Source organism: Cetorhinus maximus, chromosome 4 (genome assembly GCF_964194155.1).
Source record: "Cetorhinus maximus chromosome 4, sCetMax3.hap1.1, whole genome shotgun sequence".
In the NCBI taxonomy this organism is placed as follows: Eukaryota; Metazoa; Chordata; class Chondrichthyes; order Lamniformes; family Cetorhinidae; genus Cetorhinus; species Cetorhinus maximus.
This window is the reverse complement of record NC_135882.1, coordinates 174816485-174837511: the sequence shown is the minus strand read 5'-3', so window position 1 is coordinate 174837511 and position 21027 is coordinate 174816485. Positions and strand designations below refer to the sequence as shown.

General features: G+C 47.7%; 1 protein-coding gene across 6 annotated transcripts in view; it reads right to left on the bottom strand.

Moving 5' to 3' along the window:
• znf521 (zinc finger protein 521) overlaps positions 1–21027 on the bottom strand; it is a 530556-nt gene that overhangs the window by 268880 nt on the left and 240649 nt on the right. For 4 of the 6 annotated variants that reach the window (XM_078541146.1, XM_078541148.1, XM_078541151.1 and 1 more), the window contains one exon: positions 4466–4550. In XM_078541146.1, the coding sequence (XP_078397272.1) occupies positions 4466–4550 (85 nt within the window). The remainder of the gene's footprint in view (positions 1–4465; positions 4551–21027) is intronic. The other 2 variants (XM_078541147.1, XM_078541149.1) reach the window with 1 other exon arrangement.

Sequence of the window (21027 nt, the reverse complement as noted above, 5' to 3'; positions counted from 1 at the left end):
TCCTAAATAACGGCCCCGTCCTCTCCAGCAAATGCAATTTACGGATTTAGCTTCAAAACGTTGCATATGAAGGTGGAATGAAATAAGTAATTGCTGCAATGCTGATAGTTCCAGCTCTCAGTCCATTTTCTCCAACCAGCCATCCTTTCTGAATGTTAATGACTCTACTGTTTACACACGGCAAAGTCAACAGGAATCAGGGGGAAAATCCTTCACTGGTTGGAGTCATACCTAGCACAAAAGGAAGATGGTTGTGGTTGTTGGAGGTCAGTCATCTCAGCTCCAGGACATCGCTGCAGGAGTTCCTCAGGGTAGTGTCCTAGGCCCAATCATCTTCAGCTGCTTCATCAATGACCTTCCTTCCATAATGTCAGAAGTGGGGATGTTCGCTGATGATTGCACAATGTTCAGCACCATTCGCAACTCCTCTGATACTGAAGCAGTCCATGTCCAAATGCAGTAAGACTTGGACAATATCCAGGCTTGGGCTGACAAGTGGCAAATAACATTCACGCCACACAAGTATCAGGCAATGACCATCTCCAACAAGACAGAATCTAACCATTGCCCCTTGACATTCAATGGCATTACCATCACTGGCGAATCCCCCACTATCAACATCATATCAACACTATTGACCAGAAACTGAACTGGACTAGCATATAAATACTGAGGCTACAGGAGCAGGTCAGAGGCTGGGAATTCTGCATCGAGTAACTCACCTCCTGACTCCCCAAAGCCTGTCCACCACCTACAAGGCACAAGTCAGGAGTGTGATGGAATACTCTCCACTTGCCTAGATGAGTGCAGCTCCAACAGCGTTCAAGAAGCTTGACATCATCTAGAACAAATCAGCCTGCTTGACTGGCACCCCATCCAGCGCCTTCAACCATCATTCCCTCCACCTCCGACGCACAGTAGCAGTAGTGTGTACCATATACAAGATGCACTGCAGGAATTCACCAAGGTTCCTTAGTCAGCACCTTCCAAACCCATGATCACTGCCATCTAGAAAGACAAGGGCAGCAGACACATGGAAACACCACCACCTGGAAGTTCCCCTCCAAGCAACTCATCATCCTGACTTGGAAATATATCGGCCGTTCCTTCACTGTCGCTGGGTCAAAATCCTGGAACTCCCTCCCTAACAGCACTGTGGATGTACCTACACCACATGGGCTGCAGCGGTTCAAGAAGGCAGCTCACCACCACCTTCTCAAGGGGCAATTTTTGGATAGGCAACACATCCCACATCCTCTTAACAAATAAGAAACTTGACAGGTGCACATAACATGTATTCCGTGACATGTCTACGGTTTGTCTATTCACTCTCTCCATTCCAGGGCAATGGGAGGACTTAAAATCATAGAATCACCCAGTGCAGAAGGGGGCCATTCTGCCCATCTGTGCCAGCTGTTTGAAAGAGTGATCCAATTCCAAGAATGTGCAAGGGTATGGGGATAAGACAGGGATTAGGTAGAACGCTCGTTCATCGAACCAGTGTAGACTCGATGGGCTGAAAGGCCTCCTTCTGCACTGCGAAGATCCTGTGATTCCCCCATTCCTTCTTTCCCCTATAGCCATGGAAATTTTTACAACCTCAAAGAGTTATCCCATTCTTTTCTGTAAGTTCCTATTGAACTTGCTTCCTCTGCCCTGTCAAGCGCACTGTTCCAGATCACAACAACTCGCTGGGTCAAGTGAATTCGCCTCATCTCCCCCTCTGCAGTGATTTTGCCAATGATCAATAAATCTGTGTCCTCTGATTATTGGGCAGTGAAAACTGCTACTGTTAAAATCCTACACTGGCCACAAAAATTAAAACCCTGCGGGAGAGCAAAGAGGAAAGATATTTGCAGTAAACATTCACATGATTACTGTGTTGTTCAGGAGAGTTGAGTAAGAAAAATGCACAGCTGTATAATATAGATAAATGGATAAGAGTGTGGTGAGGTGCTTCACTAGTGCAAGGTCACACGATTAAATAATTGACAAAGGTAGAATAAATTCTGAGAGTCATTTTATCCTGGCTGGAGATCACCAGGATCGGGGGCAACACTCGTTTTACATACCCTCCGATTTCAGTCTCCACTGAGGTTAACAAAACCTGGTGTTCCGCCCAATCCTGTAGGACGACCACCCAATGAGTTTAATTAGAATTGCTCATTATATGTCTACGGCCCAGGCATGCTAAGTATTCCTCTTCAAGGCGATCTTATTGAATCATGGATGAACCTGAGGGGGCTTGACAGGTTTTTCCCCTTGTCGGAGAGACTAGAACCGGGGGGGGGGACACAGTTTAAAAATAAGGGGTCTCCCGTTTAAGACGGAGATGAGGAGAAATGTTTTCCCTCAGAGGGTCGTGGGAGCTCTCTTCCCCAGACATCAGTGAAGTAGGAGTCATTGAATATTCTCAAGGCAGAGGTAGATAGGTCCTTCTGTTGAAGAGTCACACGGACTCGAAACGTTAACTGTGTTCCTCTCCACAGATGCTGTCGGACCTGCTGAGTTTTTCCAGGTATTTTTATTTTTGTTTTAGAATAGGTTCTCGACTGACAAGGGAGTCAAAGGATATTAGGGTAGATGGGAATGTGGAGTTGGGGGCCACAGTCAGATATGTTCTCTGCCAAAAAGCAGGTCCTTGGCAATTATAGCTTGAACCGAAACATAGTGCTGCAATTTTTGGTGTTATGGGACAGCAACGAGGCAGACCCCAAGTCTACCTCTGCCAGGACATGGGTTGAACCCCATGCAGTTGGCACTAATCTGAGCCGTATGCTAGCCATCTAGCCAACTGAGCCAACAAGCCACGTCTGTTAAGTATTTCATAATTGACCACACACACACACACATCTGCGCATTCCTTTAGTAGGGCAAGAGGCAAGGTGATAACAATATATAAACCTGCACATCGCCCAATCCAGATACATCATGAAAAGCTTTTCACCAGTATCTGCCCTCTTATAGATGTCTGTTTGCTCCCAGTTGCTGATGATGTTTCAGATGCTGATTATAAGTATGCACTTTATAGAATGATACAATGCAGGAGTGACATTCGGCCCATTGTGCCTGTACTGGCTCTTTGGAGGAGCTATCTGATTAGTCTTACTCCCGCCCCTGCTCTCTCCCCATTGCCTTGCAAATTTTTTTTCTTTTCAAGTGTTTGACAGTCCCCATTGGAATCCACTTCCACCATCCTTTCAGATGGTACATTTCAGATTAGCAAAGTCCATTGCACTGTTGAGTGCTAGGTAACATATTCTGCACAGACACAGACTGAAGCCGAGATGGGGAACTCTCGCCGCACTCATGTCACAAGATCACCAGCTGCCAACTCTGGTCAGACGTATTTCTGGAAGTGTCACATCACACGATCTCCTCCCTTCGTTCCAACCTGCCCCCACACCCCCCCGCCAATCCTCCCAGTGCCTCCTCTTCCCATCGCCAGTAGGAAGGTGACAGACTACCCATTACCTGATGGAGTGATCCTTCACTGTCACGCAAAAGCTGTCTTTCTCATCAACTCCAATATTTTTATAAACAGAAGCGTTCAAATAAAACTTTACAAAGCCACAATTTATTTAAAGCAATTACGATTTTTCTCCTGAGTGTTTTTTGTTCCTGGGAGCGCCCAAGAGTCTTTTCAATTCCTGGGACTCCAGGACAATTTTGGAGGGTTTGTATCCCTACCAATGAGAGGTAGAGCGCGAGTCTGTTTGTCTGCGTGTGTATGTGGTGGGGGGGATGGAGGGGGTGGTGGGGGAAGAGGGAAGAGTTAAAAATTGTAGTGTGCTGTTAGTACATCTACTTTCTAAGCCTTCGGAATAATACACGCCTTATCAACTGGAGTGAGCAGAGAATGCTCACAGGCTCTTCGAACTTGCTATTCATTCCAGCGATAAACACACACACGCCGTTTACTGTGACACTGTCTTGGCATTCTGCTGTGACACGTGGCCCAGGGTTCAGCAGGCTAAACATTTTCACCAGGGCACAGGGACGGCTGTGAGCGACAGCGCCACAGTGGGATGGTATCATGAATGGGAAAGTGGGGGCTGGGGGGAGAGGAAGCCTCATCATCCCCCAATTACAATGTCCAGGGCATGCACACGCACCCCTTCGAGCTAATCTGCTTTCTCAATCCACGTGGAAACCAGTGCCACAGACCGCCTGTCGAAAACCAGTCTTGACTATTTTAGTGCATTTTGATTTCTAGGAAGGGCGCCCGGTGAAAGAGAGGGAGACATTCTGGGTGTTGGGGGTCCCAATAAGCCAAGCAACAGCGGGTCTATAGAAAAGTTCACAAAGAAGCAACCGCTGGTATTTTTGGTCTCCTCTCAGCAACAGAAAAATAAATGAAATAAGTCAGAACAAATTGAAAGGAAACCGAACATTGTCGCCGTCTCGAACTGCGCGCCGCCGTGTGCAGAGTGTGTGCCAAACATCGTAGGGCAGGTCTGCTTACCTATCATATGGTTGGCCACATGAACCTGGATGTCCCATTCACACTGAAAGATCATCTGACATTTGATGCACTGGTATGTCCTCTTCTTGGATGAGAAAGCCGGGGTGGGGGGTGGTGGGTGGGTGGAAAGAAAAGCAGAGATGTCAAACTGGTCAAGTTGTCCCCCAACAAGGGAAATGAGAAAACATTTGATTTTTTTTTTTCTTTTTTAGATTTAAAAATACATTTTCAACAGCTATTGCAAACCTGTAGATATAAACCGACGCCGGGCCGCGTTGCTGCGGTGAGACGGAATAGGGGAGGGGGTCGGGAGGATGCTCGTGTGCGGCTGGTATGAAGCCGCTGGGCCGAATGGCCTGTGCTGTACCTGCCACGTAATTCACCTTAAAGGACCGGGCTACCTTCAAGAGAAGATGGTGGCAAGACCTGTTTAGGAGTGATCCACGGCACTTGTCCTTGAATAACAAACACTGGGGTGGTTTTTGCAACTACAGCTGTGGCTCAGTTGGTACCACGCTTGCCCCTGAGTTCTGGCCAGGTTCTGGCTTCATGCCCCGCTCCAGGGCCTGGGCACAAAAGTCAAGGCTGGCACTCCAGTGCCCTACTGAGGGAGTGCCACACAGTTGGACGTGCTGCCTTTCGAATGGGACGTTGAACCGAGGGCCCCCCACCCCCCCCGCCCATCTGTCTGCTTAGGTGAATGCAAAAGATCCCAGGGCACTATTTCAAAGTAAAGGAGGGGAAGTCACCCCTTGATGTCCTAGCCAACCAACAACCCTCAACCCACACCACAAAAACAGATCACCTGGTTAGTTATCTCACTGCTGCTTGTGGGAGCTATAACCGCGCTCATACTGGCCACCGGGTGACTACACATCAAACATTCCTTCGTTGGCTGTAAAGCGGTTGTGAAAAACGCTGTATCAATGCAAGTCTTTCTTATTTTAAAATTCGGCACCCTTGACTGGCACGCGCCACAATTTACGCTTTTCCAATATTCCCCTCAGGTTTTCATCTTTAAGGTGAGTACCTGAGGGGAAGAAAAAGGATATGGTGATGGGATTGGATAAAGTAAGTAGTGTGTGAGAAGGTTTGTGTGGAGCACAAACATGAGCATGTGCCAGATGGGCAGAATGGCCTGTTTCTGTGCAACAATAACAACAGCCTGCGTTTATTTAGCACCTGTAATGCGGCAAAACACTCTTCACAGGAGCTCGATCGACTAAAGTTCGACACCGAGCTACGTACGGGGACGTTAGGATTAGGTCATCAAAAGCTCGGTCCAGGCGGTAGGTCTCAATGAGCGTCTTGAAGGGGAAAAGAGAGTCAGGGAAGGAATCGCAAAGTCTGGGGCTCAGACACCTGAAAGCGTGGCCACCAGTGCTGGGACGATTAAAATCGGGCACGTGCAAGGGGGAGGGGGTGGAACCGGAAGAGCAGAGATTATCTCGCAGGGCTGCGGGGATAGAGAAGCTCGCAGAGATCGAGGGCGAGGTTTTACCGCCCAGTGCTGAGGCCAGGAAACGTGGGGAGCCGTTTAAAAAGCCCCCTGACTTCGTGTGGGACTGGGACATCCTGCAGCTGGGAGCGGGGGGGGCCATAAAATCCCATCTGGAAAGTGGGAGAGGTGAAGGGGGGATGAAACCCAAGGACGAGATCCTTAAAAATTGAACCAACGCCAGTGCTAAGCTCTCCGCCCGCAGAAATAGTTTCTCTCTATCTAACCTTCAACACCTCGTAAACTTTGATCAAATTACCCCCTAACCCTTCACCTTCGAAATTCCAGGGAACAGAACCCCGCTTTGTTTCAGCCCTCCTCACGATCTGATCCCTTCGAGTGAAGGCCTCGTCCTGGTAAATCTACACCCCCGCTCCCTCCAAGGTCATTATTCCCCTTCCTACGGTGTGCTCCCGGGAGCTGCTCACAGGGACTCCAGGACCTGAGTTTGTTGTTCGCCGGGCGTGCGTGCGCCATCGGCGGGCTCGGTGGTGGACGGGAGACGGCCCCCCGATCGGCCCCCTGACCGTCACTTCATGCTGGCTGGCCCAATTAACGTTAAAATGCTCGGCGCTGTCGGGGGGGCGCAGGGGGAGCGTGGGTGAGCGCTTCTCGAGAGAGAGAGAGAGAGGGAGAGAGGGAGAGAGTTCCCCCCCCGCCAAGGCAGGACAGCTGCCCCCGGGGAGCTGCAGACCTCCACAGACTGAAGGACATGACAAAAAAATGCTCCCAGTGCAATCGAGCATCTTGAAAGCATCCCTCCAAAAAATAAATCAAATCCCAGGGCCCAGATGTCTCTCTTTTATTTTATCTCCCCCGCCCACCCACCGCGGGGATTTCTGGATTCCCTGGATGGAAACTGGAGTAAAAATGCGACGTGAGGTGGGGGGAGGGATATGTTTTATAAGGTTTTTTAAAAATCTTTATTTTTTTTTACCTCGATAATTGTTCGTCTCCCCGAGGCAGCTCTCTCTGTGCCTCAGGGGGGAAGCTTGGCTAACGTGCACCCGGGCGCACGTACGCCAAGACTGCGTTCCCCCTCCTCTCTCCCCACCCCCCCGGCCCCCCCACACACACACACACACACACACACAGGCAGCGCTGCCGCTCCTGTTTCACACTGGGGCGGGCCTTATATTGGCGTGAAATCGAGGTCCGGCCCCCCGATCGCGGGCGGTGGGCGGCTTTCCCACCACTCCCGCCCTCCCCGACGAGGGAAAAATCCTCTCCTGGGGGGGATCCGGGTATAAACAGATCATTGAGATGTCACCAAGAGGTAGGCGCTCTGTCACGTGAGCAGGGACACGTTAATTAATTAAGTTTTTAAAAAATTTTGACTTTATTTTTTATTCGCTGTTGGAAACCTCGCCCCACGAGCGGACGAGGTTTCCTGAAAAGCGCACAGGCCGCACGGCCTTCTCGCCGACCGTCAGGTTTGGACGGGCGGTGAGATATTTCGCTCAGTTTGCTTATTAATGGCCGTAACAGGCCTCTTAATTGTCGGCGGGCGGGCCGCGTGTCATTTTACGCTCGGTCGGGTCGGGCGCGCATCCGCCCTCCGAGCTAAAAATTCTCCCCCTAGTCTTTTTGAACCTTCGCTGTTCCTCACTGCACACCCTCATTTAGGGGCTGGGGTAGGAGGAACCATCCCATGGTAAGGTGGGGGCTTGCTGGAAATCCCCGGGGACCGAGGACCTTGGCAGGAGTCGGCAGCACCTTGGGTAAGAGGAGGAGAGTTGAACAGTCACCCTGAGTGCTGTGCAAACTCTTTTGCGTAGCTTCCATCCAGTTTTGACATCAAAATGGGGACATGTCTGTGACCCACTGTCTGAGGTGTTTCCCAGGAAAAAATAAAAGAGGACTTGAGTTGGGGATGGGATTAGGGGGAGGAAAAGTGCCCTGTCTGCCTCAGATTACCCTGGAAGGGCAAAAATCTGAGCAAAAGGTCAAGCTAGCTGTTTCACGCTGCCACTATGCAGTAGCAACACGAGTGGTATTCGCCACTAACTGGATGCTGCCGTCAAGCCAAAAAAGACGTTCTGTCTATCACACAAATGACTAACGTGGTGTATGAATTTCAGTGCCAGTGTGATGCTAGATATGTAGGCTGTACATCTCAAATACTGGCGGACCCGTATCAAACAGCATGTCCCAGCCACTGTTCACAATGGGTCAGGTACAGACCGAAACCCAACCAGCCCGTGCTTGCAAAACTCAAAACACACTGTCCAATATTAGATGTGATTCTGCGATTGGACAACATTTGCTGAACAATCCTGAGTGCGCTAAGAATTACACTGACAACCAATTTAAGATTATCAGTCGCGCTCGTAGTGTGGCTCACTTACACGTGCTAGAAGCTACATATATTAATACACAGGGCCTTTGTTGCAGAAAGAACATGTACATACATTGCGCCTGTTTCAACTAAACAAAATAAGGGACAACCATTCTCTGCTTTATTCCCCAGGGCAATCCCTTGACTAATCAGAGTCAACCTGCCTGGTTTGAATTTAAACAAAGCTTGGCAGTTAACTGCCAGTCATCAGTTAACTGGTGCCTTCTCCATGGCAGCACCTCTACCAATCAGGCCACTTGCCAACCCATCAACACCCTCTTCTCATGAAGTATAAATTGTGGTTCCCTTTACATTTGGTATTCTTGTGAATTGTCCTGATGAGTGCAAGACGAAAGCTTCCACAAAATGTGTCTTTTATCAGCAGCAATGAACAAATCTGGAATAAAATGCTTCTTCATTAATAACCATGAAACTACTGGCTTGTCCTAAAACCCAACTTGTTCAGTAATGTCCTTGAAGGAAATCTGCTGTCCTTACCCGGTCTGGCCCACATGTGACTCCAGACTCACAGCAATGTGGTGGACACTCAACTGCCCTCTGAAATGGTCTAGCAACCCACTCAGTTGTACGAGAAACCAAATGTAACCCCTCTATTCAAGAGGGAAGTGGGTAGAAAGTGGGAGACGACAGGCCAGTTAGCTTGGCATCTGTCTTGGGGAAGGTGTTAGAATCAATCATTAGGGAGGTCATAGCTGGGTCCTTGGAGAAACTCAAGGTAATCAGGAACAGTCAGCATGGTTTTGTGAAAGGGGAATCATGTTTAACCAATTTATTGAAGTTTTTTTTGAAGAAGTAATATGCGCAGTTGATAAAGGGGAGCCTGTAGATGTGCCGTACTTGGATTTCCAGAAAGCATTTGATAAAGTACCACATAAAAAGTTATTGTGGAAAATAAAAGCTCATGGTGTAGGGGGTAACATATCAGCATAGATAGTAGATTGGCTGGCTGGCTGGCAGAGAACAGAGAGTATGTATAAATGGGTCTTTTTCTGATTGGCAGGATGTGACGAGTGGAGTCCCACAGGAACCTGTGCTGGGGCCTCAACTTTTTACAATTTACATCAATTACTTGCCACTGCCGAATACGCCTGCCCTGCATGGGAAAGATCTACTCATGCTAAGAAGATGGATGCCCTTCTGAATGCAAGCTGCCGACTTATCACAGGTTGTTTAAAACCAACAAACACCAACAGCCTATATATCCTGGTGGGTATCGCTCCCCCTGATATAAGAAGAACGGTAGCCAGCAAGAAAGAGCGACTCCGTCAAACATCAGATGAGAGGCACCCTCTACATGGTCATACACCTACACCCAGCCGCCTAAAGTCAAGGAAGAGCTTCATGAACAGTGTTGTTCCATTACAATCAACCCCATCTGAAGCCCACATCGCCTTGTGGAAAGACCAGCTCGCCAGTCTCGAACAACCCCCAGCGATGGAAATTCTACCGGATGAAAGCCTTCCCCCAGGAGCTAATTGCAACTGGGCAACCTGGAAGTGCCTTAACAGACTTAGGACTGGTGTAGGTCATTCAAAGGTGTCACTAAGCAAATGGGGATATACAACCAGCCCGACAACTTGTGTATGTGTAACTGAGCCACAGACTATGCAACATCTCCTGCAATGCCTATCGCTAGAGGAACCCTGCACTGTTGCAGATCTTGCCGAATTCAACAACAAGGCGCAAAAATGTGTCCAGTTCTGGCTGGGCCATGTATAGACTGTCCGTGGACACCATAAGAAGATCAATTACTTAAATGAGGGAAGTTTTTTAAATTCATTTACGAGATGTGGGCTTCACTGGCTGGGTCAGCATTTATTCCCCATCCCTAATTACCCTTGAGAAGGTGGTGGTGAGCTGCCTTCTTGAACCGCTGCAGTCCACATGGTGTAGGTACACCCACAGTGCTGTTAGGGAGGGAGTTCCAGGATTTTGACCCAGCGACAGTGAAGGAACGGTGATATATTTCCAAGTCAGGGTTGTGAGTGACTTGGAGGGGAACTTCCAGGTGGTGGTGTTCCCATCTATCTGCTGCCCTTGTCCTTCTACATGGTAGTGATCATGGGTTTGGAAGGTGCTGTCTAAGGAGCCTTGGTGAATTCCTGCAGTGCATCTTGTAAATGGTACACACTGCTGCTACTGTGCGTCGGTGGTGGAGGGAGTGAATGTTTGTGGATGTGGTGCCAATCAAGCGGGGCTGCTTTGTCCTGGACAGCGTGAAGCTTCCAAAGTGTTGTTGGAGCTGCACTCATCCAGGCAAGTGGGGAGTATTCCATCACACTCCTGACTTGTGCCTTGTAGATGGTGGACAGGCTTTGGGGAGTCAGGAGGTGAGTTACTCGTCTTAGGATTCCTAGCCTCTGACCTGCTCTTGTAGCCACAGTATTTATATGGCTGGTCCAGTTTAGTTTCTGGTCAATGATAACCCCCAGGATGTTGATAGTGGGGATTCAGTGATGGTAATGATATTGAACATCAAAGGGTGATGGTTCGGTTCTCTCTTGCTGGAGATGGCCATTGCCTGACACTTGTGTGGTGTGAATGTTACAGCAAACGGAGTGCAGCCGGCTAACTGAGTGAAGACTTGGGGGAGGATTCTCCCCATGTCAGGCGGGCTGGTTGGGAGCGGGCACAGGGCTGATCACCGCCTGCGATCGTCTCTGCGCCACCATTTTGCGTGGGCAGGCCAATTAAGGCCCGTCCAGTGTGAGGCATGCCCGGTAGCGCTCAGCACTCACTGTGCGGGCGGGGAGGGGGTGGGGAGGGAGATAGAGAACATGTTGAGAATTTCTAATAAAGAAAGTTAAAAATTATTTACACATGTCCCCTCGAGTGTGACAGTGTCACGTGAGCTGGGACATGTTTATGAACTGTGTAAAAAAAAAATTATTTATTTAATAAAACCTTGAGGAAACCTCATCCCGCCCGTGGATGAGGTTTCCTGAAAAATGTGAAGGCCGCTTGGGCTCTTCCCCTGCCCCCGACAACCTTAAGGTTAGATGGGGCAGCACTGTCAATAATTCAAATTGCTCTCCTAATGGCCTGAACAGGCCTTTGACAGTCGGCTGGCGCGCGCCCGCTGACCGAAAGGTCTGAATGACGCGCGGTGACATCGGGACACACACCCAGCCTCACCCCGCATCATTTTACGCATCGGCGTGCGGGGCCCACCCCCACACGCCGACATGAAGATTCTTCCCCTGGAGTTTGGTGAAGGGGGAGGGGTTGTCCGTTTCCCCTTTCTATCCTTCTCACCCCCATAGGAATTGGTTCTTGCTCTACTACAAGGGAAGCAGCTAGCTGTTTGGTGAATACACAGCAAGTGGGTAAGTTCTATTCGATCCCTGAGGTTTAAATTAGTGTACAATTTGGTGGTAAAGTTAACAAAATATATAAGAAAGCAACATAAATAAGTGATTAATATAACTAAGTAATTATTTAAAATACATTAAGGACGGCAGGAGCGGTGATGTGTCCAGGCGGCAGCATGTGGGAGCTCCTGGATAACATTGGGATCCAGAACAAACACGTCTGCGGTAATTATTTGCAGCTTGAGGAACTTCAGCTCAGAGTCATTGAGCTGGAGGCCGAGCTGCAGACACTGCGACACATCAGGGTGGGGGAAAGTTACCTGGATGCTTTATACCAGGAGGCAGTCACACCACTTAGGATAGGGTCTTCTGATTTGGCCAGTGGCCAGGGACAGGAGGGTGCAACTGCGAGTGAGGCAGGTAAGGGGGACCCAGAGGGCAGGGGTGTTGAGCCTCTGAAATTGTCCAACAGGTTTGAGGTTCTCTCAGCTGGTTTGGATGAGAGTGCGGGCTGCAGGGTGGACGAGCAAACTGACCATGGCACTGTGGTACAGGAAGCCATTTAAGTGGGGGGAGCAAAAAGGAATGTAGTGGTAGTAGAGGAGAGTATGGTAAGGGGGATTGACACTGTTCTCTGTAGCAAAGAGCGAAAGGCCAGATGGCTTTGTTGCCTGCCCGGTGCCAGAGTTCGGGACATCTGCTCAGGACTGGAGAGGAACTTGCAGTGGGAGGGGGAGGATCCAGTGGTCATGGTCCATGTAGGTACCAGCCACTTAGGCAGGATAAGGAAGGAGACTCAGTTTAGTCAGTATGACGAGCTAAGGACCAAATTAAGAAGCAGAACCTCAAAGGTAATAATTTCTGGATTATTACCTGAGCCACGTGCAAATTGGCATAGGACAAATAAGATTAGAGAAATGAATGAGTGGCTCAAAGACTGGTGGGGGAGAAGTGGGTTCCGGTTTGTGGGGCACTGGTACCAGTACTGGGGAAAGTGGAATCTGTACTGTTGGGACGGTCTACACCTGAACCGTGCTGGGGCTGGTGTCCTTGTGAGCTGCCTAACTGGGGAAGTAGAGAGGGTTTTAAACTGAATAGTGGGGACAATGGATCGAATTTGGAAGATGTGGTAAACCAAAGAGTAGAGACAAGGCAAGTGAGACAGCAATTAATATGGGAAATGATAAACAGACCATGACAGGAGAGGACAGAGGGTGCAACACTAAGAGTAAATCAGCAGATAAGGCTAGACACTACAATAATAATAAAAGGATAATACTAAAGGCCCTGTATCTAAATTCACATAGCATTCAAAACAAAACAGATGAACTGATAGCGCCAATAGAAATAAATAAGTATGATCTGATAGCCATTACAGAGACATGGCTACAGGATGACATAGACTGGGACCTGAATATTGAAGGGTACGTGACATTTAGGAAGGGCAGGACGTTAGTAAAAGGTGAAGGGGTGGCTCTGTTAATTAATGACAGTATTAGCACATTGCAGAGGGATGACCTAAGTTCAGGAAACCAGGATATGGAAGCAGTTTGGGTTGAGATGAGGGATGATGAAGACAAGAAGTCATTTGTGGGAGTGGTGTACACGATCCTAATTGTAACGACACAGTAGAAGAGAAGAGATAATGGGAGCTTGCCAGAAAGCTACAGCAATAATCATGGGGGATTTTAATCTATATATAGGCTTGAAAAATCAGATGGGCAAAGGTAGCATAAGTGAGGAGTTCATAGTTCATAGAATGTTTTTGGGCTGGTTTCTTAGAACAGCACGTTCTGAAGCCAACCAGAGAGCAGGCTATGCTAGACCAGATACTGAGCCACGAGATAGGATTAACTGATAACCTCCTAGTGGAGACACCCCTAGGTAGCAACAATCATAATATTTCTGAATTTTACATTAATTTTGAGGGAGAAATGAGTGTGTCCAAGACTAGTATTTTAAACTTAAATAAGGGCACGAATTATGAGGGCACGAAAGCAGAGCTGGCTAAGTGAACTGGCAAATGAGGTGAAGGGATAGGTCAATAGAGGTTCAGTGACAGACATTTAAAAAGATATTTCAGAATACACAGAATAGATACATTCCAATGAGAAAGAAAAATTCCAAGGGGACGGCCCACCATCCGTGGTTAACTAAAAAAAAGTTAAAGACAGTATCAAACTTAAAGAAAAAGCGTTTAATTACGCAAAGACGGGCGGTAGGTCAGAGGTTTGGAAAGAATATAAAGAACAGCAAAGAGTGACAAAAAGATTAATAAGGAGGGGAAAATTAGGGTATGAAAGAAAGCTAGCTATTAATATAAAGACGGATATTAAGAGTTTGTACAGGTTTTTTTAAAAGAAAAGAGTTAATAAAGTGCGTGTTGGTCCTATAGAGGGTGCGTCTGGGGAATTGATAATGGAAAGTAGGGAGATGGCAGATGAATTAAACAAATATTTTGCTTCAGCCTTCACTGTGAAGGACACGAGTAACATCCCGGAAATAACTGTAAATTGGGAAATGGAAGGGAGGGAGGAACTCGGGAAAATTACAATCACCAGGGAAGTGGTATCGAGCAAATATTGGGTCTGTGGGATGACAAATCCCCAGGTCTAGGTTCACTTCACCCTAAGGCCTTGAATGAAGTGGCTAGTGAGAGAGTTGATACATTGGTTTTAATTTTCCAAAATTCCCTAGATTCAGGGAAGGTTCCATTAGATTGGAAAATAACAAATATAACTCCTTTATTCAAAAAGGGAGGGAGACAGAAAGCAGGAAACTCTAGGCCAGTTAGCTTAACATCGGTCTTAGGGAAAATGTTAGAAGCTATTATTAAAGATGCTATAACAGGGCACTTAGAAAAATTCAAGGCAATTAGGCAGAGTCAACATGGTTTTGTAAAAGGGAAATCGTGTTTAACCAATTTATTGGAGTTCTTTGAAGGAGTCACATGTGCTGTGGATAAAGGGGAACCGGTAGATGTACTTAGATTTCCAGAAGGCATTTGATAAAGTGCCACATCAAAGGTTGTTGCAGAAAATGAAATCTCATGGTGTAGGGGTTACACATGGATAGAAGATTGGTTAGCTAACAGAAAACAGGGAGTTGGCATAAATGTGTCCTTTTGTGGTTGGCAGGATGTGACGAGTGGTGTGCCACAGGGATCAGTGCTGGGGCCTCAACTTTTTACAATTTATATAAATGACTTGGATGAAGGGACCGAAGGAATCGTGGCTAAATTTGCTGACAACACAAAGATGGGTAGGAAAGTGAATTGTGAAGAGGATGTAAGGAGGATACAAAGTGACATAAACAGGTTAAGTGAGTGGGAAAAGGTCTGGCAAATGGAGCATAATGTGGGAAAATCTGAAATTGTTCATTTTGGTAGGAAGAATAAAAAAGCTTCTTATCTAAATGGTGAGAGATTGCAGAGCTCTGAGATTCCGAGGGATCTGGGTGTCCTAGTGCATGAATCACAAAAGGTTAGTATGCAGGTACAGCAGGTAATTAGGAAAGCTAATAGAATGTTATCATTTATTGTGAGAGGAATTGAATATAAAAGTAGGGAGGTTATGCTTCAGTTGTACAGGGCATTGGTGAGACCACATCAGGAGTATTGTGTACAGTACTGGTCTCCTTATTTAAAGAAAGATGTAAATGCGTTAGAAGCAGTTCAGAGAATATTTACTAGACTAATACCGGGAATGGGTGGGTTGTCTTATGAGGAAAGGCTGGACAGGTTAGGCTTGTATCCACTGGAATTTAGAAGTGTTAAGAGGCGACTTAATTGAAACCTTTAAGATCCTGAGGAGTCTTGACAGGGTGGATGTGGAGAGGATGTTTCCTCTTGTGGAAGAATCTAGAACTAGGTAGTCACTGTTTAAAAATAAGGGGTCGCTCATTTAAGACAGAGATGAGGAGAAATGTTTTCTCTCAGAGGGTTGTGAGTCTTTGGAACTCTCTTCCTTACAAGGCGGTGGAAGCAGAGTCTTTGAATATTTTTAAGGCAGAGCTAGAGAGATTCTTGATTAACAAGGGGGTGAATGGTTATTGGGGGTAGGCAGGAATGTGGGGTTGAGGTTATATTCAGATCAGCCATGATCTTATTGAATGGCGGAGCAGGCTCGAGGGGCTGAGTGGCCTACTCCTGCCCTAATTTGCATGTATGCACTTGCAACTTGTTAGCCCAAGCCTGGATATTATCCAGGTCTTGCTGCATTTGGACATGGGCTGCTTCTGTATCTGAGGAGTCGCGAATGGTGCTGAACATTGTGCAATCATCAGGGAACATCCCCACTTTTGACCTTATGATGGAAGGAAGGTCATTGATGAAGCAGCTGAAGATGGTTGGGCCGAGGACACTACTGCAGTGATGTCCTGGAGCTGAGGTGACTGACCTCCAACAACCACCACCATCTTCCTTTGTGCTAGGTGTGACTCCAACCAGTGGAGAGTTTTCCCCCTGATTCCCATTGACTCCAGTTTTGCTCGGGCTCCTTGATGCCATACTTGGTCAAATGCTGCCTTGATGTCAAGGGCAGTCACTCTCACCTCACCTCGGGAGTTCAGCTCTTTTGTCCATGTTTGAACCAAGGCTGTGATGAGGTCAAGACCTGAGTGGCCCTGACAGAACCGAAACTGGGCATCAGTGAGCAGGTTATGGCTAAGCAAGTGCCGCTTGATAGCACTGTTGATGACCCCTTCCATTACTTTCCTGATGATCGAGAGTAGACCGATGGGGCAGTAATCGGCCGGGTTGGATTTGTCCTGTTTTTTGTGTACAGGACATACCTGGGCAATTTTCCACATAGCCGGGTAGATGCCAGTGTTGTAGCTGTACTGGAACAGCTTGGCTAGGGGTACAGCATGTTCTGAAGCACAAATCTTCAGCACTATTGCTGGAATATTGTCAGGGCCCATAGTCTTTGCAGTATCCTGTGCTTTTAGCCTTTTTTTGATATCACGTGGAGTGAATCTAATTGGCTGAAGACTGGCATCTGTGATGCTGGGGACCTCTGGAGGAGGCCAAGATGGATCATCCATTTGGCACTTCTGGCTGAAGATTGTTGCGAATGCTTCAGCCTTATCTTTTGTACTGATGAGCTGGGCTCCTCCATCATTGAGGATGGGGATATTTGTGGAGCCTCCTCCTCCAGTGAGTTGTTTAATTGTTCACCACCATTCACGACTGGATGTGGCAGGACTGCAGAGCTTAGATCTGATCTGTTGGTTGTGGAATCACTTAGCTCTGTCTGTCACTTGCTGCTTATGCTGTTTGGCACACAAGTCCTGTGTTATAGCTTCATCAGGTTGACGCCTCATTTTTAGGTGTGCCTGGTGCTGCTCCTGGCATGCTCTACTGCACTCTTCATTGAACCAGCACTGATTCCCTGGCTTGATGGTAATGGTAGAGTGGGGGATATGCCAGGCCATGAGGTTACAGATTGTGTTCAAGTACAATTATGCTGCTGCTGATGGCCCACAGCGCCTCATGTTTACCCAGTCTTGAGCTGCTAGATCTGTTCAAAATCTATCCCATTTAACACGGTGATAGTGCCACACAGCACGATGGAGGGTATCCTCAATGTGAAGGTGAGACTTCATCGCCACAACAACTGTGTGGTGGTCACTCCTACCGATACTGTCACGGACAGATGCATCTGCGGCAGGCAGGTTGGTGAGGATGAGATCAAGTATGTTTTTCCCTCTTGTTGGTTCCTTCACCACCTGCTGCAGGCCTAGTCTAGCAGCTATGTCCTTTAGGACTTGGCCAGTTCAGTGTGTGGTGGTGCTACCAAGCCACTCTCGGTGATGGACATTGAAGTCCCCCACCCAGAGAACGTTCTGTGCCCTTGTTGCCCTCAGTGCTTCCTCCAAGTGGTGTTCAACATGGAGGAGCACTGATTTACCAGCTGAGGGAGGGAAGTATGTGGTCATCAGCAGAAGATTTCCTTGCCCATGTTTGACCTGATGCCATGAGACTTCATGGGGTCCGGAGTCAATGTTGAGGACTCCCAGGGCAACTCCCTCCTGACTGTATCCCACTGTGCTGTCACCTCTGTCCTGCTGGTGGGACACGACATACCCAGGGATGGTGATGGTGGAGCCTGGGGCACTATCTGTAATGGATCATAGTGTGAGGAGGATGACTATGTCAGGCTGTTGCTCGACTAGTCTATGAGACAGCTCTTCCAAATTTGGCACTAGCCCCCAGATGTTGGTAAGGAGGACTTTGCAGGGTCGACAGGGCTGAGATTGCCGAAGTCATTTCCATTCCCTGGTCGATGCCGCGTGGTCCGTCTGGTGTCATTCCTTTTTTGAGACTTTGTATGAGTTCAAATTCCACCGGCTGCTGTGGTAGGATTCGAACCCGGGTCCCCGGAGCGTTACCCTGGGTCTCTGGGTTACTAGCCCAGCAACAACACCACTAAGCCAGATGACACAAAGATAGGTAGGAAAGTGTGTTGTGAAGAAGACATAAAGAGGTTGCAGACAGTTATAGATCAGTTGGCAGATGGAGTGTAATGTGGGAAAATGTGAAGTTGTTCACTTTGGCAGGAAGAATAAAAAAGCAGAGTTTTACTTAAATGGAGAATAGCTGCAGAATTCCAAGGTGCTGAGGGGTCTAGGTGTTCTAGTACTTGAGTCACAAAAAGTTAATATGCAGGTATAGCAAGTAATTAAGAAGGTTAATGGAATGCTATCCTTTATTACGAAAGGAATTGAACATAAAAGTAAGGATGTTATGCTTCAGTTACACAGGGCATTGGTGCGAACGCATCTCGAATACTGTGTGCAGTTTTGGTCTCCTTATTTAAGGAAGGATGTAAATATATTGGGGGCGGTTCAGAGGAGGTTTACTAGATTGATACCTGGAATGAGTGGGTTGTCTTATGAGGAAAGGTTGGAGAGAATGGGCTTGTTTCCACTGGAGTTTAGAAGAGTGAGGGGTGATTTGATTGAAGTATACAAGATCCTGAACGGCCTTGACAAGGTGGATGTGGAAAGGATGTTTCCTCTTGTGGGTGAGTCCAGGACTAGGGGGCACTGTATTAAAATTAGGGGTCGCCCTTTTAGGACAGAGATGAGGAGAATTTTTTTCTCTCAGAGGGTTGTGCGACTTTGGAACACTCTGCCTCAGAAGGTGGTGGAGGTGGGGTCACTGAATATTTTTAATGCAGGGGTAGATAGATTCTTGTTAGGCAAGGGAATCAAAGGTTATCGGGGTTAGATGGGAGTGTGGAAACAAACAGATCAGCCATGATCTTATTGAACGGCAGAGCAGGCTTGAGGGGCCGAATGGCCTACTCCTGTTCCTACTTTGTATGTTTGCGTGTTATTTCCGGTTGGGTTTTTTTTCTCAAACTGAAATAAAAATGTGAAGTTGCAATTTGAACTCAGATTCTCTGGATTAATAATCCCAGTAACATAATCCTACACCACTGTACTGTCTAGTTTCGTATGAGAGAATCTAGAAACTAGAGGGTACAGATATAAAGTAATCAGTGAAGAAGCAAAAGTGATATGAGGAAAAACCTTTTCACACAGTGAGTGGTTCGGGTCTGGAATGCATTGCCTGAGAGCGTGGTGGAGATAGATCCAATTGAAGCATTCAAAAGGGAATTAAACTGTTATCGGGAAAGGAAGAATGTGCGGGGTTACAGGGAGAAGGCGGGAGAACAGAGCTAGTTGAGTTGCTCATTCGGAGAGCCAGTACACACACAACGGGCCAAATGGCCTCCTTCTGCACTGTAACAATTCTGTGGTTCTGCGATCATCGCAATAATAGCATTGAGGCTTGTGTCTGTGCCTGCTCCTTAAACATCAATGAAAACATCGAGTTAATCAGCATCTGTGAAGAGAAAAGGTGGATTATGATATTGCGCGCGTGTGTGTGTGTGTGTGTATGCACACGCGAGTGTGCGCGTGTGAGAGTGTGGGAGTGTGCATGTTTGCGAGTGTGTGCGTGTGCGAGTGTGCCCTTAAGAGTCAGAACCTTTTCTCTTAGCAGACGCTGACTGACTTGTAATCTCCATTCATTCCATTGTACCAGGAGCCAAGAAAGGTTTTATTTTTAAATTACAAGAGTACACTTCCCGAAGCAGGGGCAAAGGGAAAAGCTTGTTAATATTCTGGGCAACATGATTCCTCCACCTCAAAATCGTTAAAAATGTAACGTCTCACACTGGCGTGTTTTCAGTCAAATACTACAACTTGGACGTTGCCCAGCTAAACCCTACAAAGCAGCTTCCATTTGGTAGAATCCAATATATTCCACTCACACTCTTGAGGAAAGTCAGACAGGAAGATATTTAGAGCTTGGCACCTGAGCAAACATTAAGCGTGTCCCAGTGCCAGAAATCGCTTTGCGTATTACAGAGGGGTTTCTGTCCCACTTACACAACCTGTTTATCAGGCTCACCGGCAAACTTATCACCAGAAACCCAACCTGGCAACTCGGACGGAATTTGAAATTAAACATTGCACTTCTACTTCTCCTCCACCCCTCTTAAAAATTCCCCTGGTGCCCTCATTCCAGACTGGACAAAAACAGAGTCCCTTCTCAAGCAGAGGACACCATCCCCCACTTCCCGCCCCCCCCCCCACCCCCCCCCACCCCCCCCCACCGCCACAACCTCCCCCCTCAGCACATTCCAGTTTCAGATCCGCCCCTCCCTCTTGAACAACCGGAGATGAGCCTCTCACCTCAAAGGGAGGGTAACAGGGCACGTGTGCCAGGCCCACGACAACAGTTTGCATTTATATGACGCCGTCAAGGCAGCAAAACGCCCCCAAGACGCTTCTCAGTCGTGCCAAACAAAGTTTGATACTGCGCCTCGGGCGGGTCACCAAAAAAGCTTCCTGGTGGAAGGAAGTAGGTGGTAAGGAGCGTCTGAGAGTGTGACGGGCGGAGAGGTTTAGGGAGGGAATTCCAGGGCTTGGAACCCAGGCAGCTGAAGGCACAGCCGCCACTGGTGGAGCGATTAAAATCAGGGATGCTCAAGGGGCCTGAATTAGGGGAGCGCAGAGATCCCACGGGGTTATAGGGGCTCAAATCTAACTTCAACATGTAAGATTCTGAGGGAACCAGGCAGGGTACACACTGGGAGGATGCTTCTCCTGATGGAAGAATCTAGAACCAGGGGGGGTACAGTTTCAAAATAAGAGGTCTCTCCCTTTTAAGCTGGAGATGAGCAGGATTTTTTTACTCAGAAGGTTATTAACCTGTGGAACTCTCTTCCTCCAAGGGCAGTGGGGGGACTGGGTCATTGAATATATTCAAGGCCGAGTTAGACAGGTTTTTGATCGACGAGGGAGTTAAGGGTGATGGTGGGGGACAGACAGGAAAGCGGAGTTAAGGCCACAATCGGATCAGCCACGATCTTATTGACTG